Source organism: Lynx rufus, unplaced genomic scaffold (genome assembly GCF_022079265.1).
Source record: "Lynx rufus isolate CCGP_SWC_20201006 ecotype Redwood Valley unplaced genomic scaffold, mLynRuf1.p SCAF_9, whole genome shotgun sequence".
NCBI lineage: Eukaryota > Metazoa > Chordata > Mammalia > Carnivora > Felidae > Lynx > Lynx rufus.
The window spans coordinates 56437322-56450211 of NW_025814897.1; the positions used below are offsets into that span (position 1 = coordinate 56437322).

The 12890-nt window shown below is 37.8% G+C and overlaps 1 protein-coding gene across 2 annotated transcripts in view; it reads right to left on the reverse strand.

Moving 5' to 3' along the window:
• Positions 1 to 12890, reverse strand: part of UVRAG (UV radiation resistance associated) — a 295530-nt gene that overhangs the window by 143782 nt on the left and 138858 nt on the right. For both annotated transcript variants that reach the window (XM_047071234.1, XM_047071233.1), the window contains exon 8: positions 5957 to 6083. In XM_047071234.1, coding sequence (XP_046927190.1) covers positions 5957 to 6083 — 127 coding nt within the window. The remainder of the gene's footprint in view (positions 1 to 5956; positions 6084 to 12890) is intronic.

The window sequence follows — 12890 nt, forward strand, 5'->3', positions numbered from 1 at the left end:
GAGGTGTGGGAAGAGGAAACTTACAGGTGTGGAGTAACGAGGCCCCTCAGAGTAGGCGGCCACTCAGCAAGTCAGCAGCATGGATAGAAATGATCTTTTTGCCTCTTCCCAAAAAATCATACTGATGTAATAAATTTTTATAAACAAAAATATATAATAGGCACCTGTTTTTTTTCCAAATGTTTATACAAATTAATCTCTATGGCACTATTATGAGCCACTATCCTGACTACACACATGTGTAAAAAGATACAGAAGTTAACTAATTCCTTTATGATCATTCAGAAGAATCAGTAGCAAAGATTAAATATCATATATTACTGACTTTGTATCCTAACTGAGCCCTTGGGCTGAGAACCAAGTGCCTAAATAAGCACCAAGTTTCAAAGAGAAGTTATCATGTGGAAGATGCCACTAGTAATATTCATATTAGCAAATCATCTCACAAATGGCTAGAAACATGCTAAATCAAAGCTGCAAGCACGGGTGATAAATACATCTTTACCCTTCACGTTGCCAATACCAGTGACTCAGGTACTTCTAAATATTTTAACTTGGCTCGAGAATCATTAAATAGTACATTCAACGTAAGTACACGAAAATATAGTTCAACACAAATGTTCTTTCAACAGACAAGAAAAAGTAGGTTTCTGGTTACCTAGCACCATCATTATGAAGAACAGGGGTCCCCAACAAGTAGAACAAGATGTACTGGTATATAAATCTGGTTATCTATATCCAGCCAACCCTTCTTTCCAACTACCCCAGTGCTGACCACCACAGTCTATAGAGATACCCAACGGCAGAAAAGCAGCACACTTTCTACTGCTTATGTTTAAGACCAAAGGGTCAATGTTAGATCCTAATAATTCTAAGATTTCAATGATTCTAAGAGTTCAGAAGAATATTTATCTCAAAAATATGTATAAAAGTGGGAGAAAAGCTACTGAGGTACAAACTCAATGTTAAATATCAACAATTCCGACCCATCTTAGCAAATATATATTTAACTTTGAACATTTCCATCCTTTCTTTCCACAATAAAATGGAGATGTAAGAATGTGCTAATTCTGGGGCACCTGGGTGGTTCAGTCGGTTAAGCATCTGACTTCGGCTCAAGTCATGATCTCACAGTTCATGAGCTCAAGCCCTGCGTTGGGCCCTGTGCTAACAGCTCAGAGCCTAGAGCCTGCTTTGGATTCTGTCTCCCTCTCTCTCTGCCCTTCCCCTGCTTGCACGCTGTCTCTCTTTGTCTCTCAAAAATGAAAAAATGTTAAAAACAAATAAATAAAACGAATGTGTTAATTCTGACTTGACTGCCAGAATTAAGACACTAGAATAGATACCTACAAAATCCTATAATCTCCCTTTGCTGCAGAGTTAGTGACTAGTAACTCTGAACACAGACTCCACTATAACTTGCTATGTGGCTTTGGGCAAATCACTTAACCTCTCTGAGACTCAGTTTCCTCATCTGTAAACCAGATAATAAAATATATTCATTATTAGGAGGAGAATAATAATACCCTTAATACATAAGACTATACATAAAAACCAAAGAAGATTAAAAAAACCACGAGACACTGCTTTGAAGTAATGAGTAGTCTATAAATATGAGCAATTATTCTTACACTCAGTCTTTTTTTTTTTTTTAATTTTTTTTTTCAACGTTTATTTATTTTTGGGACAGAGAGAGACAGAGCATGAACGGGGGAGGGGCAGAGAGAGAGGGAGACACAGAATCGGAAACAGGCTCCAGGCTCCGAGCCAACAGCCCAGAGCCTGACGCGGGGCTCGAACTCACGGACCGCGAGATCGTGACCTGGCTGAAGTCGGACGCTTAACCGACTGCGCCACCCAGGCGCCCCACACTCAGTCTTTTAAATGGGATAGAAACCACTGTTTATAAGTTCGCCCGTTTAAAGGCTGATAACACACTTCCTGGGACTTCACTCTATCATTATAAGAAGAAAAAACACAGTTGGGAAGATAATAGAAGAACTAGATCTCCCTATCCTTTTACCATATGCTAGAATATTTATTCTATCATAGGATTTATACATCATACTTCTGGTAAAATGTAGCATTACACAGTGAACGAGAGTTTTGGAATCGATAGATTTTAATCCTGACATCATCTGCCATAAGCTGTGTGAACTTAAGCAAGGTATTTAATGTCTCTGACCCTGACCTAGGGTTTCCTCAACTGTAAAGTGTCAATAATCATAGTACTTACCTCATAGAGCTATTGTGGTGATTAAATCACATCATATCTATATAGTGATAAGTCTGGTAACTGAAACATTACAGCTATCAAAAAAAGGCAAACACCCTGAACCCCTCCTAAAACCTGACAGTGTTTTCATTTTAAAAATTGATGATCTTAAAAAAAATATGCAGAAACACATGCTATAGGTGGTAGGCAATTTTAGAATAATAAAAATTCCAAAGCACCAAAAGAAACGTGCCTTTTCACAGAAGAGGAGACCTCCTAAAGCAGCTCTTGTCTGTACACAACCGTCTATTTATTTGGAGTCATTCAACAGAGACTCCAAGAAATGGACTTTGCTCACAATATCTCATGACTTTAAGTGGCATTATCACATCAGACTCTCAGGTCTAAAGGCTGATATGCAAGCTGTGTTGGGAGTGCAGACAGTTTTAGCAATCACTGCCAAACAATATACAGTGTTTTTTTCTACAGTGTTTCGCATGAGAGTATTGGTTGTTCCAAATGAATGCTAAGCTAGATGCTATGGAAGTCTTTATCCTTTAACAATGATGCCCATGACACTAGACTGATAACCATGACTATGATTCATTCACTCAACAAATATTTATTCAATGCTTACTGCATCCCAAGCACTGTACCATGCCCCAAGAATATAAGAGTATTTAATACAGTACTTGGGCAATTCTTCCCTCAGAGATCTGTCTAGAAGGGGGGGGGGGGGGAATGAACAATTAGAATGCTATAATGGAAAAACACAGGATGCAATGGAAACACACAGTAGTATGTCTAATAGAGGTAAGAGGAGAAAGGAAAGACAGCCAGTGAAAAATTTCTCAGAAAAAGTAACATTTTGGTGTTTTTTTGTTGTTATTTTTTGTGGGGGTTTTTGAGAGAGAGAGAGAGAGAGAATGTGCATGCATGAGCTGGGGAGAGGGGCAGAGAGAGAGAGAGAGAGAGAGAGAGAGAGAGAGAATGTCAATGGGGCTCCATCCCAGGACACTGGGATCACAACCTGAGCCAAAATCAAGAGTTGGACACACAACCAACTGAGCCGCCTCGACACCCCATTAACATTTAAACAGAGGCTTAAATAAGAGCAAGACAGACTGAAGCATATTGAAGAAACTAAAAGAAGTTCTTTATAGCTGAAGCATTCAGACTGACACGGGTCATACGAGGCCTTTATAAGTCATGCTGAGTCAGGATGGGATATAGGAATTTGCATATATAATAAAAATCAATCACTTTAAAACAATCAATTATATTTCTATAGATCAGCAAAAAAGTAGAAAATAAAATTTAAACATATTTACAATAGTATCATAAAACATCAGAAAGCTGAAATAAATTCAATGAATCATGGGAAATACCCATGTATTAACAATTAGTTTCTTTCATACAATAGCCAAATTATGGAAAGAGCCTAAATGTCCATAAACCGATGAATGGATAAAGAAATTGTGGTTTATATACACAATGGAATACTACGTGGCAATGAGAAAGAATGAAATATGGTCTTCTGTAGCAACGTGGATGGAACTGGAGAGTGTTATGCTAAGTGAAATAAGTCAGGCAGAGAAAGACAGATACCGTATGTTTTCACTCCTATGTGGATCCTGAGAAACTTAACAGAAGACCACGGGGGAGGGGAAGGGGGAAAAAAAAGAAAGAGAGGGAGGGAGCCAAAGCATAAGAGACTCTTCAAAACTGAGAACAAACTGAGGGCTGATGGGGGTTGGGAGGGAGGGGAGGGTGAGTGAGGGGTATTGAGGAGGGCTCTTGTTGGGATGAGCACTGGGTGTTGTATGGAAACCAATTTGACAATAAATTTCATATTAAAAAAACAAAACAAAACAAAACAAAACAAAACAAAACAATTAGTTAATTTCAATGTTTTGTAAAGACCTAATAAACAAAGGCATACACCATTCTCTTGGGTTGGAAGATGCAATATTCTAAAGATGTCTAAAGATCACCAATTGTATTGATAAACATATTAAATGTAGTCCCAATCAAAATAGTAGCTAGATTTCCTTTTCTGTGCAGAACTTCATAAGGCAATGCAAAAGAACAAGATTAAGCCTGTTTTTTGGTCATGTTAATGGCCACAGACTCTATTTATATGAAATATCCAGAATAGGCCCATCCATCCATAAAGACAAAAAAGTAAATTTCCATCCTTGCCAAGATGAAGAAAGGTGATCTGGAAAAAGAACAACTAAGTGGAAGAACTTTAACAGATAATAAGACCACTTATAACATGAGAGACATTAAAACAGTGAGATAATGGCAAAAAAACAGACAAATCAATGGAACAGAGGGTCCTGCAACAGGCATGTGAGCACATGGCCACCAATTCACAGCAAAAGTGAACCTTCAGTGCAAGGGAGACAGGTTTTTAATACATGGTACTGGGTCAATGGACTATCTGTATGAAAAAAGTAAGTCTTGACTCCTATCTAACATCATATACAAAAAATCAAATCCTGATGAATTACATATATAAATGTAAAAAGTAAAATAGTAAAGTGTTTACAAAATACAGAATAACACCTTTATGATGTTAAAATAGGAAAATATTTCCTAAACTGGACACAAAAAGTCTTAAATCTAAAAGGAAAGACTGATAAAATGGAACTTCTGTTCATGTAAGGTATCACTGAGGAATGAACTAGCAAGCCACAAAATGGGAGAATATAGTTTTAATGAGCATTTCAAACAAAGAATCCATATCTATAATATATAAGAATTCCTGTCTTTAAAAAAGAAAAAAAAAAAAAGGCAGTGGGGAGAGGGGAAGACTTCAACAGGTATTTCACAAAGGAGTTTATCCCAGACAGCAGAAACATGAAATAGTATTCAACCTCATTAGTTTTCAGAGAAATCAAAATTAAGACTGCAAGAAGACAGTCCAGAAAAGCTAAAATGCAAAAGCCAGAAAGTACCAGGTGCTGACAAGGATACAGGACAAGAGATCTGATACACTGCTGGGTAGAGAAGAGGTAAACTGGATGCAAGTGCTTTGGAAAACTTTTGGACACAATCTACTAAAGCTGAAGATATGCATACCTTGTGACTATGCAATTCTGCACCTAAGTTTATATCCAACAGAAAGGCACAAACAAATCTTCATAAAGAAGCATGTACTAGAAAGTTCATGGAAGCTTTATCTAATAGCTCCAAACTAGAAATTACCAAAAACCAGAATAAATACATACTTCTATTCACACAATGGAATACTATCGGCAGTAAGAATGAACTAAGACTACATTACACGCAGGTTAGGATGGAACTTACAAACAAAATGTTGAACAGAAGCCAACACATAGAATGTACATATTACAGGATTCTACTTGCATAAAGCTCAAAATGAGGCAAAACTCATTTTGGTGTAATAAGTCAAGGTAGTGGTCAGACTGGCTAGAGATGTCCTGAATGGAAGGGAACATGAGGAGGCTCCTAAGATTCTGGGGTCCGTGTAATGCTCTGCTTCTCTGTGGAGATGCTGCTTATGTAAGTGTGTTCATTTTGAAATTTTGAAATATAGTGTGTGTGTGTGTATTTGTACCCTTTTCTGTATGTATCAACTTCAAAATACTTCCAAAAAATGTTTAAAATTATATCAGCATATTTGTACCAAGATGACTATCTGAGCCTATGGAAAGAAGAAAAGACAGCTACTGAACATGGGGGGCTGGCTGTTTGTATGGTATTTTTACTCACCTTTGTCCTGTAATGCAATTTGTTGCTTATGAAGTAATGCCACCTCCCGTCCCAAAGCTTTCTTCTGTCTTTCCAGTTCATTTCGAAGCACCAAAATTTTTAATTGCAAGCACTCACTTTGTTTTCTCTAAACAATTGAAAAGCACAGGTAAATTTATGAATATAAAACTCATAACTATGAATCATTATACATTCACAGTGTTTCAAAATGAATAATGGTTCAAAGCACTTCAATATTCACCTAATTTACAGATCTCTCGAGTAGCTTAATTATCAGCACCTGCCATTTTAATGGAAAGAATATAAAGAATAAACCTTAAGTCTGGGGACAGTTCTTTCTAAGAACCCAAAAAACACTACAAAATTTCTCAGGCCTTTTTCCTGAAATCACAATACAATTAAGACAAAAATTATTTTTTTAGAGACAGAGTTCTCAAAAACTTAAACACAGATATGCCAGGACCCAGCAATTCTACTCCTGTGTATATACCCAAGAGAATTGAAAACATGTCCATACAAAAACCTGAATATGAATTTTCACAGAATTATTTATAATAGCCAAACCGTGGGATCAATCCAAGTGTCCGTCATCTGATGAACAGAAACATAAAATGTGGGTCTATCCTGTACAACGGAATATTATCTGGCAATAAAAGAAATGAAGTACTGATGAATGCTACAACACGGATGAACCTTGAAAACATTATGCTAACCGAAAGAAGCCAGTTTAAAAAGGCCACCGACCCCATTTATATGAAATGTCCATATTGGGCAAATCCATAGAAATAAAAAGTAGATTTCCATCCCTGCCAAGCTGAACCGAGGTGCTCTGATATCCCAGATTTCAGAGAAAGCCAAGTAAGGACCTAGGGCTTCTGACCCTTTCAGGCAGTAACCAACTAATCCCCCTATAATCTCAGTGGATACCACAGGGGGAGCCTGGACTTAGGGCAATAATGAGATAATCCTCTCCCTCCCTGCTGCATTGTATCAGAGGAGGCTTACTGGAGACTGAGAAATCTCCTTACCACACAGTGCTAAGGAGGCCACCCTATTCAGCATATCAGCGGAGGCTACGTGGGGAACAATATCAAGGCACTCCTACACCTCCCAGCTAGGGCAGTAGTTGTAGAGGTCTGGTGGAGAGCTGGAACTCCCTTTCCTGGCCAAAAGTAAGGATGCCCCTTCCCCTGTAGTCCTGTCACTTAGATGTCAATGGAAGCTGCTTGAGGAACCTGGACTTTTATACCCACCTGGCAGTAATGAGACAGCATCTCTCCCTTCCCTACCAGAGAAACAGGTGTCAGAAAAAGCCAGATAAAACAGATTTATGTAAGATCCAGAGACTCATAACATAATACTCGAAATGTACAAGATTTAATAAAAAATCACTCATCATACCAAGAACCAGAAAGATGCCAAAGTAAATGAAAAAGGATAATTAATAGATGCCAGTACTGAGATGACAGACATGTTACAATTACCTGACAAAGATTTGAATGGCTATCATAAAAATGCTTCAGTAACAATTAAGGACATCTCTGAAACAAAGGAAAACATGGAACATCTTGGCAAAGAAACAGAAAGTTTCAGTCAAGAAACTGAAGATATAAAGAGGAATCAAATGGAAATTTTAGAGCTGAAAATATCAGTGGAATAAAAAACTTCACAAATGAGCTCAACAGCAAAATGTAGGAAACAGAGAGAAGCATCTTTAAGCTGAAAAATAGAACAACAGAAACTACTCAGTTTAAACAAGAGAGAGAAAATAGACTGTAAAAAAAAATGAACAGAGTCTCAAGGGATCTGTGGAGCTATATCAAAAGATCTAACACTATTATCATCAAGTACAGGGAGGAAAGGAGAAAGAGAAAAGTGAAAAAGTACTCATAGAAATAATCACGAAATCTTCCCAAATTAGGCAGAGGAAATACATCTATAGATTAAAGAAGCTAGTGAACCCCAAGAGAATAAATTAAATGAAGAAGCTGACTTCAGCTCAGGTCATGATCTCGTGGTTCACGAGTTTGAGCCCTGTGTCAGGCTCTGTGCTGACAGCTCAGAGCCTGGGGCCTGCTTCAGATTGTGTCTCCCTCTCTCTCTGCCCCTCCTCTGCTCACTCGCGCACACTCTCTCTCCCCCTCTCAAAAATAAATAAACATTAAAAAAATTTCTTTAAATGGGCAAAAGATCTGAACTGTCACCTCACTGAAGAAGATATAAAGATGGCAAATAAGTATATGAAAAGATGCTCAACATCGTATGTTATCAGGGAACTGCAGATTAAAACAATGAGATACCACTATATGTTTACTAGAATAATAAGTATCCAAAACACTGACAATACGAATGCTGGCAAGGATGTGGACCCACAGGAACTGTTGTTCATTGTTGGTGGAAATGCAAAATGGTCGTTATAGCCACTTTAAAAGATGGTCTGGCAGTTTCTTACAAAACTAAACACAGGATTACTATATGACCCAGCAATCATGCTTCTGGATATTTACCCAGATGACTTGAAAACTTACGTCCCCGCAAAAATCTACACATGAATGTCTATAGCACCTTTCTTCATAATTGCCCAAACTTCCAGATGAACTTCAATAGGTCAACAGTTAAACTGTGGTATATCCATACAATGGAGTATTACTCAGCAATAAAAAGAAATAAGCTATCAAGCTATGAAAAGTCATGGAGGAACCTTAAATGCATGTTGCTAAGTAAAAGCAGCCAATCAGAAAAAGCTACATACTGTATGATTCCAACTATATGACATTCCTGGAAAAGGCAAAACTATGGAGACAGTAAAAAGATCAGTAGTTGCCAGGGGTTCCTGAGGGAGGGGGGAAAGGATGAACAGGTAGAGCCCAGGGGATTTTAAGTAGTGAAATTACACTGCATGATATGTAATGGTGGATACATGACATTGTGCATTTGCCAAACCCAGACAACTGTACAACATAGAGTAAACCTATGGTAAACTACGGACTTAAGTTAATAATATTGTATTGTACTAACATTAATATTGTGTTCACATTGATTCAACAATTGTACATGAGATGTTAAGAACAAAAAAGCTGGGAGAAGAAGGAAATAATTTCTGTACAATTTTTCTATAAACCTAAAACTACTCTAAAAAATAAAGCTTATTTTTTTTTTTTAATTTTTTTTTTCAACGTTTATTTATTTTTGGGACAGAGAGAGACAGAGCATGAACGGGGGAGGGGCAGAGAGAGAGGGAGACACAGAATCGGAAACAGGCTCCAGGCTCTGAGCCATCAGCCCAGAGCCTGACGCGGGGCTCGAACTCACGACCGCGAGATCGTGACCTGGCTGAAGTCGGACGCTTAACCGACTGCGCCACCCAGGCGCCCCATAAAGCTTATTTTTAAAAAAGTGATAGAACTATACCTCAAAAAAGCCAATTTTACTGAATGTTCATTTAATAAAACACATCCCAGACACATTCTACCAAAGATACAACTAAGTTTGCTAAATAGGTAAGTCTGTGAACTTACCTTTCTATTAAAATAGTTCCTACTTAAACCTATGAAACCACACTCTAAACTTTACTCAGCCTCCCTTTTAATCCAAATACCTTTGGAAGCCAGAATTTGCCTCCAGATAAAATCTGAAATCCTGCCCCCACAATGAACATACATGTACTTGCACATTTGTATTCACACACAATTACTGTGCTATGAATGTATGTGCCCTTCTCTCCTGCTCTTTTTTTTAATTAAAAAAAAATTTTTTAAGTTTATTTATGAGAGAGAGGGACAGCGTGAGCGGGGGAGGGGCAGAGAGAGAGGGAGACACCAAATCCAAAGCAGGCTCCAGGCTCTGAGCTGTCAACAGAGAGCCTGACTCAGGGCTTGAACTCACAAACCAAGAGATCGTGACCTGAGCCGAAGTGGGACACTGAACCGACTAAGCCACCCAGGTGCCCCTCTCCTGCTCTTTATCAACAGTGTCAATAATATGCTTCTCATGATTTTCCATAAAATCTTAACCCAATAGTAATATTTGGCTGTACCTAGTAAATTCTTATCTCCTTCCTAAGATATGTACTAATTAAAATTGTAATGAGAAAAAAAAAAACTATTCATTAAATAAACTGAATAGCTTTACCAAGCTGGTAGAAAACTTTAAAAGGTAAAGTCAGCATCTCTATTTGATTCAAAGATAATGAAGAAGCAAGGGCACTCAGTGAGATGAGTAATGGTATCACCTTGTTGAAGCAATGGGCATGGAAAATGATCTGGCAGTTGCGTGTAAAGTACTTTATGGCTATCGTTTCTCACCCAAAATGCTTTCTTCCTCATCTCTGAAACATTGATTCTAAACAGATGGCATGATCATCTGTTAAAGACATTCAAGCCAAGAAAACAAGCAGAACAGCTTATTTCCAATCATCATTATTATATTTGACTGGAAAACTCTATGAAATATGAAACATTCCTAAGCAATTTTTCTTGAACAAAGCAAACATTTATGAAGGGCATACTATGTGCTCCTAAATGAATGAGAAATGGTGTCTGCTTTCTAAGAGTTTGGGTCTAATGGAGATAAAAGCCATTTTGCCCTGTCAACCAAATGTAAAAACAAAGACCAAAGACAGTGTGGTTGTTTATCATTAAAGAAAAAGGAACCAAGAAACAATTTGGATTTCTTTAATAATTCAATAGAATGATCATGACAGGCTAGGGTGTTTTTATATCACTGAGAGAAAAAATACATAAATTCTTAGGAAACAGTCCTTTTTTTACAAAGAAGTGTTCAATTTTTGTAACTTGCATTTTCCACAAAATATGTAAACCGAATTCTACCTGGGCAGAGGAAAAAAGAAACAACAGAAAAAAAGTGAAGCAACTTTTTATAGAACACAGATATGCCTACACAGAGGGTTAATCTGCTCTATTCCAGGGTACACACTCAAATGGGGAATATTTTCTAGAATCAAAGCACCAAGGGTACAAGTTAATCTAAATACTAAACTAATACAGGAAGGCATGTTTACAGTGTGTTTGTGTTATGGTCCATGTGCAGAAACTGGCCCATTTACAGAACTGTATCAAGTCATTCAATACCAGGATGGTTGGCTCTAATTTCTGACGAGAAGAGTAAACAAACCTGACCAAGTGGGATCTGGTTCTGCTTCTTTTCTAACTCATCTAACACAAGTGCTCAAAGACCCTAATGTTCTATAAGTATCTGTTAATGGGTTTCTGTGTTCTATTTATCTGTTTACTCCTAGTTAATGTCACATGTGCATCTCCAATGGGTAAGTATTCATTGGATCTTAGTGTTTTTATACAACATGTATCTGATCTGAAAATCACAGGTAGATTCCTCTATTTGCAAGCACACACATTCCTATTTACAAAGACAATGACAGGCAATGTTAAAAGATTCATTTCAGAATGACAGACTAATTTGTAAATGACATACTAAAGGAAACAATTTTCTTTAGATCACATTGGAGCTAAAAAGCCTGAGGCAAAATGTTCTCAAAGCATTGTCCAGGAAACCACGAGAGTTTCTGAGACCATTTCAGAGTCTGTGAGATCAAAAATATTTTCATAATACTACTAAGCTGTTATCTCCCTTTTTCATTCTCATTTTCTCATAACTGTACGGTGGAGCTTTCCAGAGTCTCTAAGATTTGTGGTATCCTCACAGCCTGATTGCCGAAATAAATGTGAGAATCCATCTGTCTTTTATTAACCTAGGCATCACCAACAGGTACACACTAAGTTCTCTGAGGTCTTGATAATTTTTAAGAGTATAAAGAAGTCTTGAGACTAAAAAGTTTGAGCATGGTAGATGAGGGCACACTCATCTATATTAGTTTTCCCACAAAACCTGGAAATAATTAACAATCTGGAAAAAAAAAAGTTTTGAACTATGGCAGTTGTGCTATGGGAACAAATTTACTTTTAAATGTCATTTCTAGGTTGTTTCTATTGCACTTACAGCTACTCAACCACCAAAAAAGGGAAAAAATTTCCTTAGAAAATACTTAATCCAGGGGCACTTGGGTGGCTCAGTTGGTTAAGCGCTGACTTCAGCTCAGATCATGATTTCATGGTTCATGTGTTCAAGCCCCAGATTGGGCTGTCTTCAGCGCAGAGCCTGCTTCAGATCCTCTGTCCACCCTTCTCTCCCTGCTCCTCCCCTTCTCATGCACGTGCATGCACACTCTCTCTCCCCCAAAATTAAATAAACTTTAAATAAATAAATAAACATTAACAAAAAAGAAAATAATCCAATTTATTAACTTCATAGACACAGTGGCAATATCAGACCTAGAACCCAGATCCAGCTAGGAAGATAAAGCAAAAGATATATAATAATAAAACATATACAAGTTCTACTTCTGCTGTTAAGAGAATGAGCACCTAAGAAACTGGTCCTCTGATTAAATAATAGCTACAGGCTCCAGATAAAATACAAAAAGCTGCTACATGAGAATTCTGGAGATTGATCAGTGACAGGTAAATTTTGGAGAGATTCAGAGCCTGGTGCAAGCAACCAACATACAGAGTGAATTTCCCCTTTTCTGTAGCTTTGTCCTGAGGGTGACTGCAGTCAAACTCCAATGAAAGACAACTATCTTTCTAGCCAGAAGAGCCAGGGGAAAGAGATCAGGCAATCAGAATGGAGGAAGCAAGAGAATGGGCACCCCAGATTCTGTTTAAATTCAACCTGAACCTCTGAATCACAAACAACATACGCGTGAGGCAAAACAGAAAGCAGCTAGCTGTGAGTAAGGGTAAAAATACTGAACTAAATGAAATCTGAGCCAATGTCCACTGCAAGCATGACAGCTTGAACCTAACCAAGTAACTACCTGCTAAAATAACATTGTGGGGTGCCTCGGTGGCTCAGTTAGTTAAGCTTCTGACTTCAGCTCAGGTCATGATCTTGCAGT